At 44.7% G+C, this 27,749-nt stretch overlaps 1 protein-coding gene across 4 annotated transcripts in view; it reads right to left on the bottom strand.

Annotated features, from left to right (window-relative positions):
• Positions 1–231: 231 nt before the first annotated feature.
• Positions 232–27,749, bottom strand: part of ARHGEF26 (Rho guanine nucleotide exchange factor 26) — a 123,845-nt gene continuing 96,327 nt past the window's right edge. For all 4 annotated transcript variants that reach the window (XM_082743312.1, XM_082743313.1, XM_082743315.1 and 1 more), the window contains 4 exons: positions 16,460–16,669; positions 4,430–4,497; positions 3,020–3,124; positions 232–2,429 (listed from right to left, as the gene is read on the bottom strand). In XM_082743312.1, the coding sequence (XP_082599438.1) occupies positions 2,287–2,429; positions 3,020–3,124; positions 4,430–4,497; positions 16,460–16,669 (526 nt within the window). In that variant the 3' untranslated portion in view covers positions 232–2,286. The remainder of the gene's footprint in view (positions 2,430–3,019; positions 3,125–4,429; positions 4,498–16,459; positions 16,670–27,749) is intronic.

Here is a 27,749-nt window from a genome sequence, read left to right as displayed (position 1 = left end):
TTCTTGTTGTGTAGTTTTGTGGAAACTAGAAGAAACATCAGGGCCCAGCTCTTAAAAATGCTCCAGCCTTCTAAGGCAGCTGATGGCGACATGTACCTGACAAGATCAGTGCCCTTTTATGTTAGCTGTAGATAACCTTCTGAGTAGAATGCCTGAGTTGACCAAACATTTAGCAAATTATATAAATGAATACATGCTATAGTGAATTAAAGCACACAAATACAAAAGAACAAGTATATACAAAATCTTTATAAATTCACTGCACCAAAAGTATACAAGCAGTATCGATTCGTTGGGACAAAAATGAGTGTTTTTGTTCTCCCCAGGTCACTAAATGAATACATCGTAGAAACTGAACTAGGTTGGAAAACAGTACTGTCCTATGAAAATGACAATTCATGGTGGAAATGAAACTGGGTATGTTACACACCCATTGTATAACAACACGACCCAGTAAGAGTACTCACCTGCTTGCTGGATGAGGCTTTGATTTATAAAACACCTGTATTTCCAAGACTGTTTAACATCTCTACTTATAAATTAATTCACAGGATTCATACGGTTGCTTTTTAGCTTCAAATGGATATTAGCAAAAATAACAAAATGATCCCTTTGCAAGCAAACATTTACCTTCTTAAATGCAAACATCACATGAGATTAGAGTACAATTTCTTAACCTCTCCTCTAAAAGGTCTGTGACACAAAAGAAGAGATCGACTCCTTGTTATACCAACCTGGAGAAATGTGCTGTGTCCACTGCTCTTACTTCAGTGACTGGCCCAAACCTCAAGGCCCTCAGGGGATTGCCTGTCTCTGACACCCAGAAATGTCTGCATAAGTCAAGGAGAGCGATCCAGGGACGAGAAGGCCCCGGGTGCACTGGACGGGCTCACAGCTGAGCTGGCAAGACAGGGTGTGTGAGGCAAACACACAGCTCCTACCCTGAGCTTCTGCTTTGTCCACTTTGCTCATGATTTGGGTACCTGGTTGGCGGGCGGTGGGTGGAATGTGTCACAAATCTGAGTTCTTGAATAATGTACCCTTTGCCAGGGTTTATCACTCTGTAGAAGAAAATGGAATGGAGAGGAACCTACCTGCCAGTAAAAACCACCTTGCCTCCTCCATCTTCCAAACCCTCATTCCCTCTCTATGAAACGAACCATTAAAATCCTCTCTCCTTGCACCAGCGGGAGAGGGAAGAAATAAAGTTCTGCAGACACCCATGGTGGAGAGATCCTCCAAATGCAGCAAGCAAGACCTTTAGTGCATATAAAATGGATTCCCGTTAAGACCAAAATGTAATGTTTCAGTTAGATGCCGTGTTGGCATCTTGATTCCTTGGTAGGGTCTAATTTTACCTTAAGATTGTGTTTTGGCCAATTTCCTGTTTAGAAATAGGGAGTAGCAACAGTCAAAACCTTTATTAAAGAAATTATAAAAGGCAAAATTATTAAAGGCAAAGCAGCCTCATGTCAGTTTATCAGCTCATTTGGGAACATTCAAAAAAAAAAAAAAGTAGGACCCTCTCCTATATTCAGGATTTTTTCACTCATGTGAACCATCTAAATTCTATCTTATTTGAGTAGCCTGAGTAGGGTTTCATTAGGCTCTACTTATCGGAGACCAATACTGGGTAAGATGGATTTAAAAAGAAAATCTCTAAAGTAAGCTTCTCTCCTAATGAGGAAAGAGGTGGCAAAAATTCAAGTGTCAGTTTCCCTTTCCCCGGGAAGAGGTTTAGAAAAACTCAACAGCTCACCTTTTGAGCTCTACAAGTTCCTTGTGAAATGCTCTTAGCATTAGAATCAGATCTAAAATAGGCAGAAAAAACATTTACAAAACTGGGCATTCCTTAAACACACAGACTCTTGCTAAGACCGGGAGAACCATACAAAGGAGAAGTTAAAAGGAGAGACAGTAACATTCTTGGCGAAAGAGGAAAAAGAAAACCAGGGCACAGACTCCAATATCCATTTTCCAGGCCAGAAAAAGGTGAGCCCGGCCGGAGCTTCAGCCTCCTGGCCCCCGCAGCAGACTCCCCTCTATCTGTGGGCCTCAGGAAGGCTGCACGTGGACAGTGTGCTCCCACTGAGACTTGCGAACTCACTGTATCTGGTAGCTGTTCTCCCGAGAGAGCAGAACCACCTGGCAAGCGTAAAGGCAAGTGTTTCCATTCTTCTAATGAAACGGGCTGCGTTAAAATGAACAACAAAGCCGGCCCAGAACCAACCAGCCGGCCGGGATGTAGTGCAAATCTCGCGCGCTCGTGGAAGGCCGTCGGGGAGGCTACACGTTGGTTTCCAGTCCTAGCAAGCGTCCCATTCTCTCCACGTTCTTGTCAATTGTAGCCTGACAGGTTATCTCCTTGGCACATTCCATAGGAAACCAGCCCCTCTCTCCATCTCGCAGCCGTTCCCCCTCATACCAGCCTGCAAATGAGAGCAGAGTCCCCATGAAATGATGGGGCAGTGGGGGAACCGGAACCCTGCCCGGCTCAGGGAGGACGTGAGCGAACTTCAGAGGCAGCAGCTAACCCCAGCTGGTGCGTGACTGAGGACAGAAGGCCAGCAGAGAAGGCAACAGAGGGAAGTGCCTCAAGAAGGAATGAATGACTTACCGGAGGTGGGACACCACCAGGGGCCCCGAAGGGAGCAAAAGAGCCCAGGAGTTGGGCTGAGCTGAGGAAGGGGACGCTACGCATAAAGAGGGGGGCAGCAGGAAACGGATTTTTTTTTTTTTTTTTTTAAGTGAGGAAGAAAGAACCTCTGGAGATGAGCACTTAAGTCACTGGGGGCTGGGAAGGAAGGGCGACCATTCAAGGTTGCTTTTCAGTCATACACCATGTGACTGCATTCCTATTCGAAAACATGAAAAGCAATAGTGTTGATAGAGGAAAGGCAGGTGCATATGAGAAAACCAAACGGATATGGAATGTGAGCGTTAGAAACAAAACCAGACTCCTCTGTTCTTTGGCACCCCAAAAGCTGCGTGGGGTGTGCCCGTAAGAACCCCCACTCACCATCGCTGACCCGCTGATAGATGAGAGCCACATCTGCCACCTGCAGGGAGAGTTCATCTGGCTGTTTGGCAGTGAACGACCTAATGATTTCCACCTGGGTCAGTGCTGCAAGGGAAAGGGGGGGGGCACGCTGAGCAGAGGAGAACCAGACAGGTACAAATCGATACTGTATGTTTCCTCAATTTTTCTGTGCAGTTCAAGGCCGGTGCTAGCAGAAACAAGTTAAGCGTCTACCAAACAGAAACTCTGCTCCAGGAACTAACTGTCTTACTTGGCTTAGAGCCTTAGAACTTTAGAAGCTCTGGATCATGAGAGGCCTTTGGTGATGCATAAACTCCCTCAAATAGAGCCAGGACAAGCTATACACAATAGAGCAGATAACACCCATTGTGCATAGGGGAAACTGAGGCCAGACAGATGAACGTGCCAAGGCCATGCAACTGACACCAACATCTGCAGAACAGCCATTCCCCCGGCTCCCATCCACGGGGCTCCCCAGCCGGTCGACACAGGAAAGCTGCCAAAGATGTTCAGAAAAAAAAGGAGCTCCAAGCAAAAGTTGGACATTTTAGAGTTCCCCCAAAATGCTAAATCAGAACCAAACATTATAACTTCAGTGACTTGGGACTGACTGACTTGAGTTCTTAATTTGTTCTTTATTAATAATAGAAAACTTTATTTTAGACAACTTTCAAACCAATCACTTTAGTTTTGGCTCTAAGCTTAAAGTTGTGGTTTTTGAGCACTCCAAGATAACCAGTTTTGCTGCCCTAGTTCTTTTGGTTTGACCTTCCAGCTAGAAATACCCAGAGATGCCTAACATCAAAGTTAAGTCGCTATTAAGCACAGGACACCACCCTTTCCTGCATCCGTTCCTATGGCCCTAGAAGAACGAAATGCATTTTCTTAATAGTATCACTTTAATAAATAAGGCCAAAAGTAATGTAAAGTAATTTTCTTTAGGTTAAAAAATACATTTCAGCTTAGCTTCAAACTGTCGTATGGAGAAGGCTTAAACATTAGACTCTTGTCCATTAACAAGAGCGGAAAATCTAAGAGCTTTACAGGACAAGCAGGGCTTTCGACATAAGCTCTTTAACTTAATCCTGACGATAACCCCGTATTGTATATAGTAATGCAGCTAACTCGCAGGAGAGTAAACAAGCTCAGGAAAGTTTTGCAATGATTTGCCACGTTAACATGACAAAGAACTGCACCTTGGATATGAATTCAGATCCGCTGGCTTCCAAAGCAGGGATCACAGGGTTCTGTGATGCAGGGCCACAGGAACTAATGCTCGGACAAGAAGCACTGAGCAGGGATTGGGGAGGTGAACCATTAACAACCCAGCGTCCAGCAGGGGGCACAGGCCCTCCATGTTCCAGAGCTGGCTGCCCTCCAGGTACTTACAGGTTCGGTCCAGAGGCTGCTTCCCGCTGCTGTGTCCCAGGGCGGTTATCCAGCGGGCTCGCTCACTCCTAAACAGAGAGGGTATATACACCTAAGAGACTCAAGGTGCTGGGACAAAGCAAGCAAAGCCGTTCCAGAAAACGGGAGATTCCCTGGAGAGTTATAGGGCTGGCCTTTAGAACAGGGTTATGAGTTAGTTAAGAAAGATAATCCGGGGAATCTAGGCTGAATGCTAGTCATTGCCGTTAAAAAGATTCTGAATGAACTTGGCTACTTATTAAGTGGAATTTCTCACAGAACAGTTTAAGATTTAATAAAGAGATGATTACACCAACACATAATCACATAAAGATATTTAGACTACTCTGTCTGACTCAACATTTCTAAATAGTAAATTTCACTTAAAAAAATTCCAGTAAGTCAGTCTCTCTCCATTCTCTCTTCCTCCCCCTACACTCAAAGTGTTTCAGGAAAGGTGAATCTAGACATATTTAAAGTTCCTCTTATGGCTGAGATTGCCAAACTTGAGCCATACTAAAATAAACAAAAATTCTTTGAACTTTCTTAGACTGTTCCCAAATGCTTAAAAGGACTTAATGAACAGAGCCAAAAAAATTTTTAAGGAAAAATACAACTGAGACTTTTTAAATAATAATAACCTATAATTACATGAAACAAAATAATTATTTAACTGAAGGATCAGAAGACTGAGATAAGCATTATTCCATAACACAGTTATCCCCAGTTTTTGATTTGGGAAGTTAAGTATCAAGATTGCAATTAATTAAATTAGGCACGCACGCACACACACAGACTTTAAAGTCTCTTAAGAAGCATGGATTAGGGACGCCTGGGTGGCTCAGCCATTAAGCCCCTGCCTTCGGATCAGGTCATGATACCAGGGTTCTGGGATCGAGCCCCCCCATCAGGGCTCCCTGTTCAGTGGGAAGCCTGCTTGTCCCTCTCCCACTCCCCCTGCTTGTGTTCCCTCTCTTGCTATGTCTCTCTCAAAAAAATAAAATCTTTAAAAAAAAAAGAAGCAGCAGCAGCAGGAGCACTGATCAAACCCATACTATAGGGGCACATGCGGCTCAGGTCATGATCCCAGGGTCCTGGGATCAAGTCTACATCAGACTCCCTGCTCAGTGGGGACTCTGCTTCTTCCTCTCCCTCTGCCCTCCCCTCATTCTGTGCTCTCTCTCAAAATCTTAAAAAAATAAAATAAAATAAACCCATACTACATGGCAGATGAAGCACTTGACATCCATTATTTCACATCATCCCCCAAAAGGCCGCTGAAAGGATGAGAAGGCTGCATGGACGTCCTGAGGCAAGTGATCCAAACCAAGGTGAGTTCGGACTCTGCACTCGGCCTTCTTAGCAAGGGATGCCTTTATCCCCAGGGCTTGAAAAAAAATTTTTTTTCTTCTGCAACAGCCTGTACCTAAAGGTGCTTCTTGCTCTTACATCACCTTCCCCACCCCTCAGGTATCTTTTCATCTGGGCGGTACAGACTGCTTGCTGGCCTGAGGCACACGCTCTCCCACACCCTTTCCTCCCTGCCCTTCTTTTTTTTTTTTTTTTTTTTAATTATTATTTTTTTATTTGACAGGCGGAGATCACAAGCAGACAGAGAGGCAGGCAGAGAGAGAGAGGGAAGCAGGCTCCCGGCTGAGCAGAGAGCCCGATGTGGGGCTTGATCCCAGGACCCTGGGATCATGACCTGAGCTGAAGGCAGAGGCTTTAACCCACTGAGCCACCCAGGTGCCCCTGTCTGCCCTTCTTGCTCTCAAGTAGGACGTTCCTCCTGTTTCTACCCATTAAGCTCACTCCTCATCAACAAAGAACATACATAAAACACTGCACTAATCTTCAGTGTATACAGATCCTTGAGTGGTTTCATAGGTGCACCCGACACCTGTCCCTTCCCCATCAATAACCGCCCATAGAGGGAACCACCGCCACAGACTAGCTACACCTGTCTTATGCTTTATGAAAATGGAATCCTACAGCACGTCCACTTTTGTTCAGCACGTCCACTCAGTTCAGAAAATGCAAGCCTCACCTCCTCCAGGTGACCTCCTCAGATGCAAAGCCCAAACCTCCATCCTCAACCAGTCTGTCGGTCCTGCTCCCAGTCTCTCCCCTGCACAGCCCTATCCCACTGCCAGCCAGCTATAAGCCTCGTGAAGGCAAGCACCTTGTCTGTTCAGTCCCCTGCTGCATCTCCAGAACAATGCCCAGCACATAACGAGGCCTGACCTGAAAACAGCCGTTAACCTAAGGAATCAGTCATCACGCACCGCCCCCCACGGCCTCATTCATCTGTTTCTCCTCTAGGCCATTAGCCTCAGAAGGGTAGGAACTGGGTCTCATTCTAAATCGTTACGGAGCACTGATGTGCCAGCGACAGTACTGTTTTGTATTTTGCAAGTCCCATCAAATTTCATCTTTACAACAATCATGGAAATTAAATAGCAACATCATTATTTCCATTGTGTTGTTCGGAGGACAAAGCTGGTCTGGAAGATTAAGAAGCACTTGCTTCCAGAGACAAGGCTAAGAGGTAGAGTCAGCATAGAAGCCAGGGAGTCCCGGGCCTGAAAGGCGGTGCTCCCTAGCAGGTGCTCACAAAACACTGAAGGAAGTCAGGGAGGGTGGGAACTGCAGTGTGCTGAAAGGCAGACTCCGGTAAGAAACTGAGGCTGGGCCCCCGTCACACCGGTGCGTCAAGGAGTAAGTGATGTGCGCAGTTTACCGAGACACTGATGGTACCGCTTGCTCTTCGAAACCCTGCTACAGGCCACAAAGGACTTCAGGGAGGTTTTATGAAGAACAACTTTATAAAGCACAACTTTTTATAAAGCACTACTTTATAAAGCACAACCTCCTTTCAAATGATCCCACGCATGGGGCGCCTGGGTGGCTCAATGGGTTAAGCCTCTGCCTTCGGCTCAGGTCGTGGTCCCAGGGTCCTGGGATGGAGTCCCGAATTAGGCTCTCTGCTCAGCAGGGAGCGTGCTTCGCCCTCTCTCTCTGCCTGCCTCTCTGCCTACTTGTGATCTCTCTCTGTCAAATAAATAAATAAAATCTTTAAAAAAATAAATAAAAATAAAATGATCCCACGCAAACACTTCCATCTTTGATACCATCTCTTCGTCGGAAAAGATCTATTTTTATACTCAGGCTCATGTGGAACTTCCAAAGCACAAAGGCAACTGAAAACGAAGTCCTACTTGCCAGATGGAAGACCCATTCACCAAGAGAAACGAAAGGTGACCGTGTGCATCCCTGTGCGCCACAGCCGACCACGTCGGCCTCCTCTTGGCCTCCCACCTCTGCATGGCCCTGACTCCCGTCTGGGGCCCTTTGAGTCCCGCCCTGGGCACAGCCCAATTCTGGCATCCGGTGGCCCTTTTCAGGGACAGCCTGACCCTGCAGCCAGTTTCCAGAAGTCCAGATGAAACCTCTCACTCCCGTGGCATGCTGCCTGGATGCTAATGGCCTCCCTTTGACACCGCGGCCCCTCACAGAGCCTCGAGAGGACAGAACAAGACATTCCTTGTTGCCTTCGCTGAAAGGAGCTGCTTCTTGAAATGGCTTCAATAGAGCCGGTCCCCCACCCCCCCCAACCCCCCCACATGGCGTCAAAACCACACAACTTCCCCCCAGGGCCTCCGAGAGCCCTGCCAAGGAGCTCCTTCCCACTAGGAAGCAGAAAGCACTGCATCCCTGAAGCAGGGAGGAGACTCCCTCAACAGAGGAGGGAATTCTAAGAACAAGAGAACCCGGGGCAGAGACATACCCATTCTTAAACTGAGATACGAAGTGTGGGGCTCAGCCGAAGATGCTCTTTTCTCTGGAGACAGGAAGAAACAATCCGTGTGAATTCACAGCCCGCCCCGCCTTCTGTTCATAGACCTTTCCCTTTGCCCAAATAAAGTGAGAGAATGAGGAGCACTGCATTCGTGTGGACGTGGGCACATCACCTCCGAGACGCCCGGCCACTGCTTCCGTGGACCACCAACTGCCAAGCCCTGTGTTAGGACGGGCTTGCAAAGTGAATAAAACAGGGTCTCTTGCTCTCAGCAGCCCCCAGCGTGAAGGAGCAGAGAGGAAAGAAAACAAACACACAGAATCCAACACAGTGTGCGAGGGGCTATGTGTGGTAGAACATTCTGCTTAAGGCGCTTGACGCCCGCTGAGAGAGAGAAGACCGAGTGAGAAGAGACATCGGACATAAGTATCTGCACTTGAGGCTTCTCCTAAACCCAAGTTCTCCACGCATGACATACCATCAGGCACCCCCGGCTCCCTCTGCAGGAGCCAACTGCAGTCACACAGTAGGCTTAAACTTCACCGCACAAAAGTCAAAGACATGGGGCACCTAGGTGGCTCAGTGGGTTAAGCCTCTGCCTTGGACCCAGGTCATGATCTCAGGGTCCTGGGATTGAGCCCCATGTCAGGCTCTCTGCTCAGCAGGGAGCCTGCTTCCCCCTCTCCCTCTGCCTGCCTCTCTGCCTACCTGTTCTCTCTCTTTCTCTGTCAAATAAATAAATAAAATCTTAAAAAAAAAAGTCAAAGACACAAAGCTGGACTTCTCACAGGCCACCAGACATCTGCTAGAAAACAGATGTGTACCAAGAGCACAGAGACTGGGCTCTGAAACAAAAGACACAGGGCCACAGACAGATCTGGGGACTGAAGAGCGTGGGGCGTGTCCACGGAGGACTTCATGAAGTGAGCTTTAACCAGCAGCCAGCCCATGGCGGCTTTTTTTTTTTTTTTTAAGATTTTATTTATTTATTTGAGAGAGAGCAAAAGCAATCACAGCGGAGAGGGATGGCGGAGGGAGAGGGCAAAGGGAAAAGCACACTTGTCACTGAGCAGGGAGCCCAAGGCAGGACGTGTTCCCAGGACCCTGGGATCATGACCCAGACTGAAGGCAGACACTTCACTGAACCACCCGGGCGCCCCAGGTGGCAGCTCTCTACCCTCCCTTGCAGCGTCTTCCAGTGGTAGCCGGCCAAGTCCTTTCTGTGCTCCTTCCCACAGTCTACAAATTTACCTACACTTCCTTTTCAAACTCCTGTCCCCATGGCCTTTGGGCACAAGTCCTTCGAGCCTCTGTGAAGGGTGGGATTGTGAGGATGGTGGTGGTCTTTGTTCATTCTCTCCCACATTCAGTTCAACCAGATGAGTCCAATGAACGGCTCCATGAAAGAAAGCCCACAAGTTCAAAGGGTCTTCGAGACGCTGTACAACAGAATTTAACAAAGCTGAACACACACTCAGCTCACCGAATTTAAAAAATCGAACCAAAGCAAAATAATTCCCGACGCCCACAACAAGAGTTCTAAAATTTAGATTTTTTGACGTGTTACATAATTAAAGCCACTATTTCTTGTGTGTCCTATCAAACAGCTGATGAGACAAGAGTCGGGCCTGGAACCCTGGAATAACCGAAAGTGGGTCCATTCCGTTTTTGCTCCATGATAAAAGACTCACACTGTCGCCTGCCCTCCTATTTCCTTGGGGTTGGCGATGAGTGTCACAAAGGACCAAGTGATCTGAGGGGCACTATACGATGGAAGAGATCAGGCTTGGATGAGGATTCTAGATGCACTGAGCGGGGGATACTACAGCCTGTTAATAAACACATTTTTCCCATATAAATTATCCTCTCTTGTGGATTTTTGTTAAAGGATGAAGGGTAAGAGTATGTCAGACATACTTTACAATTTTTTTCCATCCCATTTACTTCCTGTTGTTAATTAAATCATTAACAGAGGCAGGAAGGCCACAACAGACTCCGAGCAAACAATGCCCCTTTATCAGGAGGCCCGGGAACTGGTTGTCTGGATGGCTGACAGGACCCACCACATCCTCGAGGCTTCTAGTTCTTCCAGGGAGAGAGAAATTTTGCAAGCAATCTCAATTTTGATTATGGTCTGAGGTGATTATATCCTATAGTTAAACATAAAGGGTAAAGAAAGTGTGTGTTCATCCCTGAACACGCCTGGATGTCTCACCACCGCACACACTGGGCCCACATGCCACACGAATTCCACCATAAACCCAGGAAGCCGGGGACGCCACTTAGCTGTTGTCCCTCGGCCGTGCCAGCTGCAGCTGTCCCTGCTTCGTCTTCATGAGGGCAGACAAAGGGGGCTGTCCGGCTCCCACATTCCTCTAGAAAGGCCCAGAGGGATAAGAATGACAGCAGTAAAACATTCGTTGTCCTTTTATAAAGGATACGCTTTTATACTTTTCACAGACTGCTGTGTTGTGAACAACGTGATTTAAGATCCTTCACAGGCAGACAGAGAGAACCCAGTATACGTGGCTTAATTGTACGTCCTACAGGAATGTTAACCACAGCCTTCGTAGCAACTGTGGAAAAACAAGTGGAATTTAGAGAAAACTTGCTCCGGCAGCACAAAAGGGACAGTGACCATCCAGACAGACAGTGACAGGGAAGCATGATTTCCCTCCAAGAGGCCACAATTCCACCTTGTCTAACAATTCCAAAAATACATAGTAGGAACCTGCTATGTACAAAGTGAGAAAAAGACACAGTGGGGGCGCCTGGGTGGCTCAATGGGTTGGAGCCTCTGCCTTCGGCTCAGGTCATGATCCCAGGGTTCTGGGATTGAGCCCCGCATTGGGCTCTCTGCTCAGCAGGGAGCCTGCTTCCCTCTCTCTCTGCCTGCCTCTCTGCCTACTTGTGATCTCTCTCTGTCAAATAAATAAAATCTTTAAAAAAAAAAAAACAAAAAACAAAGACAGCGGAGCGTAGGGATTAGTCATAAAACTATGCACAACTAACTGGAGAACAGGGGGATGGTTAGGGGGCCATTACAGGGTGGCTCAAAAAGTGATACAGGGGCATCTGGTGGCTCAGTCGATTCAGTATCCGACTCCTGATTTCAGCTCAGGTCATGATCTCAGGGCTATGGGATGGAGCCTTGTGTCGGGCTCCCTGCTCGTCAGGGAGTCTGCTAGAGATTCCCTTTTTCCCTCTCCTTCTACCCCCCACTCATTGCTCACCTGCTCACTCTTGCTCACTCGCTCTCTCCTATAAATAAATCTTTAAAAAAACAAGGTAAGTGATACATGGGTGGTCCCCAGAGGGAGGTAGGGGCATGGAAACAAGAGATGCCATGGACTTTTTTGTACAGGAAGAATTGGCAGATGACGGATTTGTGCAGACCTGGAGCGTCACAAATGACACCAAGTCTCCAGACTGGATAAATGTGAAATGGTGCCAACGGTTCCAGTTTCAGAAATGTGCATTTGGGGAAAGCGCTGGGTAGCTGACTGGTCCAGGCAGGCTGCATTTATGATGGGAATGCAAAGAGGGATGGCTAGAGATAGAAGGAAAGCTCCCCGTGCTTGTGACCTCTCTCTCCCAAATAAATAATGTATTAAAAGGAAGGAAGGAAGGCAGGCAGGCAGGCAAGCTAAAAGAGCACAGATAACAGATTAAGAAAATGTCAAAAAGGGGGTCAGGATGAGAGAGCGGATCAGTCAACAGAATGATTTGAGACGAAAGGAAGAGAAAGGAAGACGGCCAGCTGGGGTCACCAGCAGCCGCTGCTCTACACTCTCCATGGAACAGCCTCGACAGGGCAGGAGAGAAGGCACACCCAAGACCGTGAAGGAGCAACTGAGCATACCGTGTTAGCTCCTCAAGTCTAAAATCCAAGGCACCATCGATTCCTCTCTTTCCTGTAGGGCCACCCCAACTCATCCAACCCCCCTACAACACTGTTTCTATCTCCTCTCTCAGACCCCGGCCCAGGCCACATCCAGGACTCCCCTTGACTACTGCAACAGGACCCTGTTTTGTTTTGTTTTTTTAGATTTTGATTATGTATTTGACACACAGGGAGGGAGAGAGAGAGAGACAGAGAGGTGCACAAGCAGGGAGAAGGGCCGGCAGGGGAGAAGCAGGCTCCCCACTGAGCAAGGAGTGCGATACAGGTCTCAATCCCAGGACCCTGGGATCATGACCTGAGCCAAAGGCAAATGTTTAACTGACTGAGCCACCCAGGTGCCGTAACACGACCCTATTTGCTCTCCCTGCTGAGACTTCTGCCTTTGTTCCAGTCTTCCCCGGGGAACTCTGCTATAGCTTACTAAACTCTAGATGATGCTTCTCAAAAGGAGTGTGGTGAAGAGCCAGTCCTCACCACCCCACCCCGTCCATTGTGGACCAAGTGTTCTTCGAAACACAACAAAAGTGAGTTACTGTTAATCACATGCCTTGAGGCTGCCAACATGTCAAAACGCTGTAAGTTCTTAATACATTCCCTCATGCCCAGGCGGAGACGGTGTGAGGACTGACGGTCCAACCACCACACGGGGATTCCAATGCTCCGGCCTCTGATGGCCTCTTGATCACCACTCTCTCCCTCCTTTATTCTGACCTTGCCTCCTTCAACCCGTTCAAGCCACTTTTGACAACATCAGACCCGTTTCCCTAGAAGTTGTGCATCTGCTGTTGCCTTCGCCTGGATCATTCCAGCCCTGCATTTTCCCATGTGTTGACTCCTCATCACTCAGGGTTCGGTCCAAATGTCACCTCAGAGATGTCTTCCTGTACCATCTATTCTGGATTTTATTACTAAATATTTCAAACAATGGGAGGCCCTAAATTGCCCAGCTGGGTTTCCACAAATATTTTTCCTTTTTAGAGTCTATGAACCGAAGCAAACAATCCACGTTTTAGTAGGTTTTCCCATTTCATAGCAACTGGCTTCCTGGAGTTTCCCTTTCCAGATGTCCAACAGGGCCAAATGGCAAGGGAGGGCTGAGCAGTCTCCTGAATGGAGGCTCAGTAAGATAATTAAAACTTGTAACCAGAAAGGACACTAGATTCAGGAGGGTCAGGGCCTGGTCCCAGTTTTGGCAGCAACTCACTTCCTGTGTGACTTGAAGCAAATCACGTCACCTTCATCTCATTTTACATCGGGGAGAGGAAAGGAGGGAAATGGAGCACAGACTAATCATTAGGGTCACCACCGATTTTACTACCTAAGTAAGACGCTTCTGAGAGTCAAAGTGGGCGCTGTTCTTAATTCTGCCGGCACAGCACACATAATATCGATCCTGGGGAAACCAAGACGGATGTCGCCTCACCTCGGCTCCCAAGTTCCCCCCTTCTCTGGAAACATCTATGGGCGTTCACCTTCCTCATGTTCCAGGGCTGGCTCCATCTGGCACATCCCAGGTGCTCTGGAAGTGCTCACCCCATTTCCTTTCTGGGAGCTCTCCTACATGCTTTATGTAGCCCAAACTCCTGGTCTATTCTACAGTTTCACCATCCTAGAAAGACTGAACTGTGCTTGTGTCAAACAGCGGTGCCCCTCCTACTGACAACAGTTTTTCCAAAAAGGTAAATATTGAGGTATGAACCTCCTCCTTTTTCAAACCAAAGAATAAGTAGTCAGAGGACCTACGTGAGTCTCATGTTCTACAATTATTAAAAGGCTAGAATGGGGTGAAAGTCTTGTTTTCCGAATCAGTTTGCTAACAGACCATATTAACCACATATAACATAAAAGAGAGGAAACTTAAAACACACATATTCGCGTATACAATTTGCAAATCTCAGAAGCAAACAGAACAGTCTATACAGACCAAAACTCTGACTGCCCAAAGCCAGGCAAGCCCAGGGCTGACCTACACTTCTCCAAACATGGCATATAACAATTTCCAAGCAGTCAGATGTTTTTTCTAAGGAAAATACATCTTGGCTATAATAGATTTTCCTTCAGGACCAATGCTATTTTATGCCTTGGGTGCTTCCAAGGGTCCATTTATTTACCTCTTAACCAAAACTGAGCTGGTGTCGGATGGGAAGGCAGTGGGAGAGTCGCTCCTGTGTGCAAGGAGACTTCTGCCTCTCTAGAACTTCCAGAATGTTCTTTCACCACTCATTAAAGAATTACAGATCTGAGTCAGACCCATGGCTCATACCATTTATGGGTGACACAAATTAATATTCTGAGAACATTTCTGATTAAGGAAATGAATATACATTCAGCCCATGGCAAGATCAAATGGCAATGGGGTTGAACAAAAATGCTACAGAACGTCCCTGGAGAGGATCTAGCCTTGGTATACAAAGAACTGGACATGTCAGTTTACTTTCTACTCTTCTGGAATAATCTCAAAACAAGTGGTGGAGGTCACACGAATTTGGAAAGAGACAGGAAAAGCTCTGCCGAAATGTTGCAGGACGTGAATAAAGAAGAACCCTTATAAACAGAGAGAAAAGGAAAACACAAAGCAAAACCAGTAACACTTTCACCATTACAAACGAAAACTGACAAGTGAAAATCTGTTTCTGAGATGTCTCTAGAATGTCTAGACTACCACTCATCTCCAAAGCCTTTAAGACTTTTCATCCTCAAAGTCAAATAAGGGGGCACCTGGGTGGCTCAGTCATTTCAGCGTCCGACTCTTGATCTTCGCTCAGGTTTTGGTCTCAGGGTCCTGAGTTCAAGCCCTACACTGGACTCCACGCTGGGCATGGAGCCTACTATTTTAAAAAAAAAAAAAAAGAAGTCCTATAAGAGCCAAATCCCAGACATACAAAATTCTCTTTTTAAGAGAGGCTTCCCCAAACAGAGGAAGGCTAGATCTGTCTTCACTTGCAAGGGATTTAATCACTTTCCAAGTTAGGAAATGCCTTCCTGAGCCCGGGTCTTGGATATGTCTCTGCTGGTCACCTGTATAGACCAGCTAGCACCACACTCCCCCAGAGGAGCAAACACGCCTGGAATGTGGCTGTGCTCTCTAGCAATTTCAGGGAAGAGCTCTAGGACCTTAGAAAAAGGCATTTCTTTGTTTTATAAACAACACAAAGGAAGAAGGTTCTTTTCTTATTCCCTGTGCTAACTCTCAAGTTCATTTGGAATACTCCACTTGGGCCATTTTCAAACCTCAAATAGATTTTACAACTACCTGTCCCTCTTGGTCTTCTTTAGCCTTTGAGAAGTTACTTTAAATGACCATTTAAAATGTTTTAGTTGGATGCTTGATAATTTTAATCCTTCTCGGATGTCTCTCTTTAATGATCTGAGAACCACTGTTAAAATACTCTTAAGAAGGAGAGATACCATCCTGAGTTTATTTTCACTGAGCTTTTGTGACAGTCTTCGGGTTGTTATTCACCAGCTGTCGGTGCACTTTAATCGCACCACGTGGGAACCCTGGCCCACTCGAGTAGGAGGACATGGAGGATCCCTGAAGACAAAGAGTGAGGGACTTCCCCGACTCTTCCTCTACCACTCCGCCCAGTAGAACACCTTCCTGTGATGACTGTTTCAAGAGGATGTTTCCAGTTTCCAAACAAATAAATAGGTTGACGACCTCTAGATGGACCACATCACAAGAGTGGACTCAGAGATGAAGCCCTCTTGCCTTCGTCCGGTGTGAGGCTGTCTAACCCCTCAGCCACCGTGCACCAGCAGCCACAAACAGCAGGACTGTTTATTTAATTTAGCCTCTGCATCAACTCTGATGGGAAAGTGGATTCACTAATGTTTTCCCAAATGGAGAATCTCTTTAGATAGAAATCATGCGGTATTTGCTGTCTGGTTGATGGTAAATGACTGCAAAATGGCCTCAGGTCCCTCATCTAGGAAAACTTATGGCCGAGACACAAACTACCAGATGTCACCTAACCCAAGGCTCATGGGTCCTATCTTTATCAATGATTAAAATAAAGGGATTTTTAAACTACTTTCTAAATATAAAAGCACGCCTAAAGCACAATGCATCCATTAGGATTCATGATGGTGAAAATAATCATGTCCATCTCTCGAGACATTGAGGGGATCACAGTGAAAACATGAGCTTGATGAAGCCCCCAGACCCAGTGCTTGGTGCCTAACAGGTACTCAGTAAAAAGTATACAGTAGCTACGCTTGACTGTTTTTAGGGAGTCTTAGACCAGGGCGTGGAAGCAGGGAAGACAGGGAGCAGACACGCTGCAACCCTGTCCCCGCACACACTTACTGCGTCTCAGCCCCGAGCAGCATCTCCACTTTCTCACTCGCATGGTTACTAAGGATGGTCAGAGTGAAGAGGTGGTTGGCCGAGCTCTGTCTTGAATATAGCATTGTGGAACTGTTCTTCCCTGGAGAGGAATTCAGCTCTTCGTTGTCACAAGATTCCACCAGTAGCTGATCTCTTAAGGAATAATCATTGACGTTGTAACTTTCTTCACTGTGAGGAAAAGGGAAAAGAACATGTCAACAATTCAGTGGATAGGACTGTGACATGGTCAGTTTTCATGTGGCCTTTGGGGAGAAGGTGTTGGTGGGGGAAGGAAGGATAAGGAGAGAATAATTTATTTTAAAATGTGAGCTGGAATCTGAATTTTGTATCTGTACAATGATTATGAATCAATATACACTTCCCAAATTAAGCCCGTTAATTACTATTTCTCTGTATTATGCTTAATTCTATCTCAGGTTTTAAAAAGCAATAGTAAACATGCCCTTCAATGGACGAATGGATAAGGAAGATGTAGTCCATATACACTATGGAGTATTGTGCCTCCATCAGAAAGGATGAATAGCCAACTTTTGTATCAACATGGACGGGACTGGAGGAGATTATGCTGAGTGAAATAAGTCAAGCAGAGAAAGTCAATTATCATATGGTTTCACTTACTTGTGGAGCATAAGGAATAACACAGAAGACATGGGGAGATGGAGAGAGAAGTGAGTTGGGGGAAATCAGGGGGGAGATGAAGCTTGAGAGACTGTGGACTCTGAGAAAGAAATGGAGGGTTTTAGAGGGGAGGGGGGCGGGGGGTTAGGAGAGCCTGGTGGTGGGCATTAAGGAAGGAACACTGGGTGTTATATGTAAACAATGAATCTTGGAACATTACATCAAAAACTAATGAGATACTGCACAGTAATTAACATAACACAATAAAAAATAATAATTATAAACGCTCTCGCTTTCATCTTACATTATCCTGGAACTGTTGTCACAATAGAGACATACACACATAGTGGTAATGCTCAGACAGGTATGCTTCCCCAGTCTTCCCTCTGTCCACAGAATAAAGAGGGACTCCCAAACCTACCCACGCTCTGGGTAACAAGGGCTCACTCCCAGCCTCCAAACTACTAGGCACAGGGCAGAAGGAGAGTGTCAGAGGTCTGCCTGAGCTGTCCTTTTCCCAACACACACAGCCTTACCACCTGCTTCAGAAACCATCAGCACTGATTTCTCTATCCCTGCTTTTGCCCATGATCCCCAGTAGTCCTCACTCCCTTGGACTCTCATTCCCATAGCACTGCGAACACGCCTGGTCCGGCCCCACCTTCCCTGAGCTCCTCAGCTGGTTTCTGAACCCCTTCTACTGGGTCCTCCGGAAATGGACCTCACGAAAGAAATCCAGCAAGATCTTAACAAATCCTCAGCCTTGTCCTTGAACCCTCCCTTTCTGGCCTTAAGAGAAATTTGGCTGTCCCTGGAAAATGTGGCCTCCCCTGAAGGTTCTCCTGCCAGCTTGCTTCTTGTTGCTGCTGCCAGAAAATGATCACTTCCCCTTCCCAAAAAGTCTTTAGCTTAGAAGCTCATGCTGTCTGGCTCTGCCTCAGAATCAGTCAGGGACACACTCCTTATGAGTCATCGCCCCTTATGAGTTTAGTTGCTGGCTCTGATGTCTCCCCAACACGACTTTCTTGAGTTTCCATGGAGGGGAGCCTTCCATTACTCTGGCTTCTCAGTTCCTTGACTTCCTCTTCACCAACTGTCTTATCCTCTGTCCTTCAGCTACCCCACCATTGTCATACCTCTCAGCCCTTGTCACTGCCATCAACCGCAATGTCTCTGTAATCCCAATGTCAATCAACCTCTTCCACCAGCATCTCTCCAATTTCCTTCTTTCTTCTAATCCTCAACCCCAGTCATTCTTTAGCCCTCTGACTCTACCACCTTTCCCCTGTCCTTAAACCCTTCACACCCTCTCATTCATACTTATTAAATTACCCAGCTTGGACCTCTTGTAGTTACAGTATGTGGTTATAATCACTCCGCGCCAACACGCTCACCTCCTTGGCAAATCCCAACCCTGGATAGATCCAACTCTCCCTCTACTCTGCCTGTATGTGTACCCTTGCAGCTGAATGCAGGAGAGCTCTAGAAATAACTGCTGAATAAATGGATGATTACGTTATGTATCCTAATACATTCTAGGAACAAAACTGACTATTTACCTTAATTAAAAATAATTGCAAATGTATGAACTCAGAAGAACTAAGAGAAAAGGAAACCCCTTGCGCCTAATCAACTACACTAGGAATTTCAGGATAGGCCACTTTGCTCAAGATTTCTTAGAATTTCTCTCATTCAGTGGTGGACATCTGCATGTCGACCAAAGCTTTCCTTGTAACTCTCCTTAGACAACTTTAAAAATCTTTACCAAAATTTAGTTTGATGGATACCCCCCTCAAAAAGACAGCAAGCAGTTATCTATAAAAGCAAAATACTACCTTCTGATCAAGTCTAATTTGTTGCTAGGGCAATCTTCTGTATTAACTGAAAGTTCCCATGGCAAAATCATTTCCAATGCTCTCCTGAAACTGCCTACAGACCAAGACAGCCATAGTCAGGATATATAAAAATAGTTCTCACATCAGAGTAAGGTTTAACAAAGTTCATATGATTTTTACAAAAAGAGAAAGCAGGATACTATACTTTACAAACAAATAAAGTTATATAAATATATAAATATATAAATATATATATATAGATAGATAGATCTATCTATCTATCTATATATATGGCTCCCCACTGAGTTCAGAGTCTGACGTGGACTTGATCCCACGACCCTAAGATCACGACCTGAGCTGAAATCAGGAGTTGGCTGATTAACCAACTGAGTCACCCAGGTTCTCCAGGTTCTATTTTTAACAAGCCATTTTACCAGAAACAAAGCAGTAAATTTTTGGCAGTGCAGGGAAAGTTTATAATGTTGTCTAGATATCTCAAACATCGGCTTAACAGCTCAGGACTCAGGATAAACACCAAACCTTAAAACATAAAAAGCAAAAAAACTAAAATAAAATCTCAACAACATCAAAACCAAGAGAAAGGGTGAGATAAATGAGGGCTTCACTGTTACCGCGCTCTGTCTGTTCCTCTTAATCTTCTGGTCCAACTCACAAGGTACACAAGATGGTCGGGTAGGCAAAGACACCCCTTTCCAGTTAAAAATAATTCTGTTTGCTCTGAGAAATCCAAGCATCCTAACGCGTTTGCATGGGTATTCAGGTAGTGCCCTAAACAATGACACTGCACAGGTATTCTTCCTATTTCCAAAGAAATAAAAGGCAAAGGAACCATCATGCAAGATGACTCAAGTTCCCCCTATGCGGCAGTCCCCACTAGAATCCAAGACCAAGAGGCCACAGGAAGGCCATGTAAACAGGCATGAATAAACTAGTCCAGTCTTTCTTCTCCTTTTGGTTTTCTGAGTTCCTCTTTTCCCCAGTGTTTATATAAATACAAACAATATCTACTAGTGTGTTTCATTAATGCTCTGAATCTTTCTTCTGGGGGCAATTAAGGCCAGAAAAAGTAGAAAAATTAAGAGTGGGTTTTTTTTTTTTTATTGTTCTCTTAAGCAATGACAATCACAACAGCATTAAGAGCTGAGGTGACTGTATGACCCCATTTCGGCCTGCTGTCCCAGGAAGATGAACTGTGGCCACTTTACAGCTCTGTGAGGAACCCACTTCTGTGCATCCGCACATCTGATTATGACCGAACAGGGAACCTGCCCCACTGTTCAAACTTCTGCATCCAAACAGGACACAGGAAACATGTCTTTGTGGTGGTTGTTTTTTTTTTTTTTTTAACGGATTCAACAGCAATTATCCAATATCATTATTTCTTCTAAACATGTAAACTTGTTTATTACACAATAAATAACACAACTTCTTTACTTCTTTTTTAATAGTCTTATATTAGAAAAAAAAAAACCTTCATTTCATTTAACAGTAGTGAAATAAATTATTTATGCTCACCTTCTACTGTTCAAACCCAACAGGACAAAAACTAAAAAGCAACTCCATCTCGCTAGCATGTCTGTCTTCTCCCACACATCCAGGCTCACACACTCAACCTCCTGAAAGTTCAAAATAACCATATTTTCTCCTCTCAGAATCTGCTAAACACTGGATGAAATTCATTCTGCTCATGTCCATCAGTGCCTTACTTGCTCATGCTGCTACCAAAAGGATAACTCTGGGTTAAAATATGTGCCTCAGCAGGAGGAAGAGGGGCGAATCCACAGGCAGAGGCAGCAACTGACAAACTAGTGCTCCACTCGGCTTCCTCCCCCACGCCCAGGATAACACAGCCTCAGTGGGGCTGGGAAAGATACCCCTTTCCGGAGGGAAGTTGATGCTAATCAGACTTCCCCATGTTTGTCTCTATCATTTAACAAACATATGGTTTACATAGTCTCCGAAACAATTTGGACCATGTAATTAGGAAGTTAAATTGCTCAGAAAAAGGCAAATGGAAAAACCACCTTTCCTTGCATGGAGAAGTTTATACGTGGACTTCCTCCGATTGTCTGATAGGAGCTGCAAGTTCGCCAGCTGCACTTGGAGGCCCGTCTGCTCTGCGCGGGCAGCGGCCCCTATCAGGTGCAGCCATCAAATCTATAGAAGTCTCTAGCTCTGTGGTGTAAACAACGATCCGATTCCCTGTTGAAACCTACCTAAAGTTCTAGTAACCTCTGCTGAGATTCTTGTCTTGTCTTTTTCTTTGAACCGAGACAGAGAACGATCTGTAGACAACAGGATGTGGTGGTAAACACACACCTCAACTCTTCTCCCTCGGGAAGGCATTCTTTGGTTAGGCACCCCAGACAGCGTGTGGTCCTACTCTACGCTACCTCGCCGCGTGCGTTAGAACACCATATACCTTACTGTGAATACTGGCCTTCTTAAAAAGATTATTATGGATCACTTTGAACTTTCTCACCCATCAGTTTCTCTAAAGGGTGAAATTTTTCATAATGGGCCGATATTCATTACTTTTCAATCAGGACAGCATGTGACAACAGCGGACAACATGCCCTCATTTTTAAAACACCACAAGCACATATATCCACGTGCGTTAGCGAGCGTAGGATGCCAGACACCAACCTCAGTGTGGGACTTGCTCTGGGGAGGAGGAGGAGGACGGAGATGGGATGCTCCACTGTAAATGCGTCTGTAATACTACCTCAGGTTTTTCTGTTTAGAGAGGAGTGCTCTGATAACAATATGGCAAAAAGTATCGCTTCAATCTAGATGATAGGTACGTCAGTGTTTGATAATTTTCTGTACATCTGAAATACTTTCTAAGCCCAGCTTGTAAACAAAAACTTAATAATAAATGCTTGATATATTAATAAATTAATAACAAGTAATAAAATAAATACTAATGAATAATTATATATTATATATTAATAATAAATAATAAAATAAATGAATGTGTGAGGGTACAGTTAAAGTGACTATTGCATGATGGAATTTTTTTTGCCCTACAGACAACTGATTATTGGCAGATGACATCATTGCCTAAAAAGATACTGCAAAATGAGAGTGGAAAAAAAAAAAAGGTTTCCTGTGTATGAATGATAGTCAGTTAGAAAATGTAATAGAAGTCATCTTATTTATAATAGCCACAAGACCCATAAAATGTTTGGGATTAAACCTAACAGTTTCTGCTATATGAAAACAGCCTCCAGACACTTCTTTCAGAAGAAGGCCCAAATGTATAAGAAAGTCTGATATTAGAGAGGTATCAATTCTTCCTAAATCAAAATATAATTTTATCACAATCCCAAAGAAGTACACACAGCATTTCTGGGTGTAGAGGGGGAATAGTGAAGCTGATTCTAAACCATACAAAAAATAAACATGTAAGCCCAGTCAGAAGGATTATGAAAAAGAATGAGAGTGATCCAGCCCTAGGACACATCGAAAGCATACTGTAAAACTACAATAATTCAAAGACTGGGCCTGGGCCAATAGTTGACAGATGGATTAGTGAAACAGAATAGTGGGTTCACAAATTGACCCAAACACATTTGGGAATTTAGGACATAGTATAGGTGACATTTCAGATCTATGGGGAATTAATAGGTTAGTCACCAAATAATACTGAAACGTGAAAAATAAAAAAAAGTTTGGATCCCCATCTCATTCAGTAACCAGGATATTTCCTTGGACCCAAGCTCAGGGTACATTAAGAGTCACAAGGAAGCAACAGAGCACAGACCCATCAGGGCCTGCCTTGTGCCTGGGGGAGGTGCTTTTAAACATGCAAATGCCTTCGGGAAAGTTTCCATCTTAAACCTTTTTAGCAAATGTTTACTTTAAGTACATAATAAGGATGACCAGGAACAAGAATTAGGCTAGTTGACCAAGATGGAGCAAGACATTGGAAAGGAAAGATGGGGGTGTGGGGGGGAATGTGGTGAGAAGGGTTGGATTGTGAAGGCTTGCTTTCCCACAACCCACTGCTCCCCAGCCCTAACTGTGAGTCGTCTCACATTTGACCATTTGACCATGGCGTCGTTCTGGAATTTTCTTTTATAGCTAAAATCTGACAGGTGGAAACCCAACCAGCACCTGCAATTCTTCTTCTCATAAGAGTTAAATTTAGAGGGACACGCGGGTGGCTCAGTCAGTTAAGCGGCTGCCTTCGGCTCGGGTCATGATCCCAGCATCCTTGGATCGAGTCCCACATGGGGCTCCTTGCTTGGCGGGGAGCCTGCTTCTCCCTCTGCCTCCGCTGCCACTCTGCCTGCCTGTGCTCGCTCGCTCTCTTTCTCTCTCTCTCTCTCTCTGGCAAATAAATAAATAAAATCTTTTAAAAAAAAAAGTTAAATTTAGAAGAAAAGATGCTATCAAGAATTGTCCAAACCAACATGCTTTTCTGCATATATCAAAATAGTGATGTGTATTCATTTAACATACTCTCAGGTTCCCTGCTCTGAAAAACACTTACTTGGCCAGTGCCAAGATATATGTCTTCTGAGCTAGCAGTTGCCTGCGTTTTTTGTTTTCTCAGACTCTGTCCCTATGCGCTGAAGGAATTGCTCCCCAAGGCCATCGTGGCCCAGCACCCCACCAAATCCAATGACCTGAATTTCATTCCTTAACATCTACAAAATTTGATTAAGTCGAGCACCTGCGACAGCCTGAAACTCTATCTTCCTCTTCTAATGTCTCTGTGACATTTCTAAGTCATCCTCCTTTCTGGTCACTCTCCAAGATCCTCTCCTAGTCCCCTGCTTTTCCCTCAGGGATTTATAATGGCTCCACCATTCTCCCAGTGTGCTGATTCACACGATCTGAGGAGGTTTTTATAAGATCAAAGGAGATTCCTCCTACTTTCCTTCAAGACACGTGTAAGAATTCTTCCTGGGCAGATCTTAATTTGTTTCTCTTCCCCTTCTGAAAACACGATTTCTAAATCCCCATATTTGATCTTGTGCTTATTAACGAGAATAAAGATTACCCTAGTTAATATTTCTGGGACAAAGACTATTGGTCTATACTGAAACTTATTTTGAGTGAAGACGGATGTTGATTTCAGTTTTAAAGCTTGGTTTTAGAATAACACAAACTAGTTTTTTGTTTTTGTTTTTGTTTTTTATATGGAATGCTTCATGAATTTGCGTGTCATCCTTGCGTAGGGGCCATGCTAATCTCCTCTGTATCATTCCAATTTCAGTTTATGTGCCACCGAAGCAAGCACTAGAATGATACAAACAAGTTTTGATTGAAGTGCTGTACAAGTTTCAACTAATGAATTACAGTATAATAGGTAGGAGTTGAAACTTGGTTTAGAATGTCTGGTAAGAATCTCAATTCTATCACTTACTCACTGTGATCTTCAAGTTACTGACCCTCTCTGTGTTTTCTCATCTGTAAAATGGGAACAATATACCAATCTCCTTAGATTGTTGTAAGGATTAAGAGAGATAATATATTTAATATCTTATTGCACATAAAGCTCTTAGAATCATGTCTGGCTCACAACCAGTGAACGTTAGCTATTATTTTTAATTTTCCTGACAGATCACGCATTTTAATTGCCTGACATTTTGTTAAAAGCTTGATAATTACAGGCACTTTGCAAACGGGCAAGTAGACTAAGGATGATTTGAACTAAACACCTGGGTCAAGAAATCCATGGTGTGGCAGCACTCCCAGCAAAACAAGGCACGATATTTATCCAGAAGATGATTTCAAAAAGACTTACTTGCTCAGTTCCTCAAAAATTATTCTGAAGACTAACAAACATGTTGCAGGCTTCCTATTTCATTGTCATCATATAACAAATAGTTATAAGGACCGTGTTTGTTGGTAAGATAAGGATCTGATGTGAATCACCATCCCCCCAAAATATGGCTAGTTACCCATCACAGGGACTAGAGGCCTCCTTCCCCTCCCCACAGAGCTCCAGATTCTACACTCCAGGACCCTGCGCGCCCACAGGATGCCCTGAACTTGTGGTCTTCAAAAAGGAGAGATGGGGGGCGCCTGGGTGGCTCAGTGGGTTAAGCCGCTGCCTTCGGCTCAGGTCATGATCTCAGAGTCCTGGGATCGAGTCCCGCATCGGGCTCTCTGCTCAGCGGAGAGCCTGCTTCCCTCTCTCTCTCTGCCTGCCTCTCCATCTACTTGTGATTTCTCTCTGTCAAATAAATAAATAAAATCTTTAAAAAAAAAAAAAAGGAGAGATGGGCAGGGCTGAGAGGTTGTTAGCACCTTACTCAAGCTTTCTCGCTGGCATAACCAGAACCAGAAACAAGCTCTGAAGGACTGGTAGGCAGCTTCTTAAGTTGGTAACAGGGTGACTACAAATAACTAAGTAATCCTCACATTCAAGTTTCCTTCCACTGACTTCTATGAATGAAAGGAAAAAATACACACTGAATTCACTTTCTTCAGCCACAAAGTTATCCTATCTCTAATCAGTCGTAAGGGATGTTGTAAGAGAACTGCTACTACAAAATGGTACAAGCGATTCACATCAACTTATAAAAGAATAAAAATAGATCAATGGTTATTGCTCATTCACTTGTCATCTGATATGGATGGAGAGGGAGAGGCATTGGATTAAACACATTTGTTCCTAAGATCACATATCAGGAGCCATAAATCTGGTCTGACCACAGAGTGCCCTATAACTTTCAGAAGTGAAACACTGGCTAAAGGTATCAAACCATTTTTTTTTTTTAAATTATAAAATAATCTAGAAGCAGAAGGGCAGTAACTTGATTTGTGCCAAGATCTTTAGAGAGAGAGAGAGAGAGGATACTGGGAATAATAATGATACTCAGCATGTTTCAGCCACTGAGCAGGGACTGTCCATTGCTTTAGGAGCTTTTTTTTTTTTTTCTTTTTAAAGCTTTTATTTATTCGACAGAGAGAGACAGTGAAAGGAACACAGCAGGGGGAGTGGGAGAGGGAGAAGCAGGCTTCCCACTGAGCAGGGAGCCCGATGTGGGGCTCAATTCCAGGACCCTGGGTTTATGATCTGAGTCGAAGGCAGACATTTAATGACTGTGCCACCCAAGCGCCCCTGTCTTAAGAGCTTTACATGCATTATCTTATTTAACTCTCACAGAAATTCCATGAAGAAGATGAACTGTTAAACCCATTTTGCAGATGAGGATACTGAGGCTCTAAAAGATTAACAGTAACTTGCCCAAGATCACATGGCCAGGATTTGAGCCCAGGTCTACCTGATCCCATACATGGATTTCTTGCTTCTTGGTCACCACAGCTTTTAGCATTGAATAGCAATGTCAACTCTTCCTATGGGCTAGAGGAACTGATACCCAAACTATTCATGACATTAGAGGAATCAAGGGTATGTGGGGCAGCCAGAGAAAAAGAAGATAAAAAGAAAAGAAACAGGGCTCCCATACCTCTCCTATTCTATCTCACTATCCTGAATTTAGAACCCGGTACCACAAGTGATCAGAAATAACCAAGGTTTATGTTCCGGGAATACAAGTGCTTTGAGTAAGAGAATCTTATGGCCTTTTCAAGATTCTCTTAAAATTAATCTCCAGGGAAGAAGTTTACCCTGCGGAGGAAGAGACAATGTCAGGTGACTTCAACTTTCTATGGTAGGAAAGCCTTCAAAATACAAAAACTCAAAATGGGGTCAAGGCAGTCCATGACCCTTTCCAGGGAGTTTGTGCAGCTGTAAGCCACTGGGCATTCAAACTCCTTGGGGAAACTCAAGTTCTAACTTAAGTCCCTGAACTTATGATAATGATCTGGTAGTAATTTTTATAGATAATCCTTTATTAAAACCATGAGGATTTGTCATGTGTCTTAGAGTCCAAATTATGTCAATATATAGAAGATTTATGTAACAAGGAATCAGAAAGTACAAATCCACGGCCTTAAATGTCTTCAGGAAGGAAATGTCATGAAAAGGAAACTCTTCCCTACACTTTGACGGAGATTATCGAAAGGCAGAGGAAAGCTCACAAGTACAATTTGGTACTGGTTCTAATTTTCTCCTAGATCAGTAAGGGTGTTTATCAAAACAAACAAAGAAATGTACCAAGTGTCTAGGTTATTTTTCCCAATGGTGTTACAGGAGGGCAGAAAAGTGAAAATAGTCTAGAAAAATGAAGTTAAAAAAGAACAAGCATAGGGACACCTGGGTGGCTCAGTCAGTTAAGCATCTGTCTATGGCTCAGGTCATGAATGATCCCAGGGTCCTGGAACCGAGTCCAGCATCAGGCTCCCTGCTCAGCGGGAAGCCTGCTTTTCTCTCTCCCTCTGCCAGCTGCTCCCCCTGCTTGTGTTCCCTCTCTCTCTCTCTCTGACAGACAAACAACTAAAATCTTTAAAAAGAATAGGCATCAAGAAATTGTTCTGAGAGGGGCTGTGGAGTCAGAAACTCAGATTAGAATCCTGGCTTTGCTGAGAGCCGCTCCCTCTCTCTGCCTCAGGGTCCTCGGCCATAAAATGGAAATAGTACTAATCCTAGGTTGTTTTGACAACTCAGTGTTATGTTCCCTTTGCACTTGGAGCACTGCTACTGGTATACTGTTAATGCTCCATAATACAGGCTCTTATCATCACGATCACTCTTACTATCACTACTCCTCTAACTGCAGGAAATACCTGAAAACACCATGGTCACATTGTTTGTGGGTGGAGAATTCAAGAGAAGAATGAAAAAAATCAGAACGTGATACATTTTACTGTTACAGACAAGACTAGACTGGACTTCTGCATTCTCTCAGTAT

The sequence above is a fragment of the Mustela nivalis genome (genome assembly GCF_964662115.1).
Source record: "Mustela nivalis genome assembly, chromosome: 1".
NCBI lineage: Eukaryota > Metazoa > Chordata > Mammalia > Carnivora > Mustelidae > Mustela > Mustela nivalis.
The sequence above is the reverse complement of the archived record's forward strand: the minus strand, read 5'-3'. Positions and strand labels throughout refer to the sequence as shown.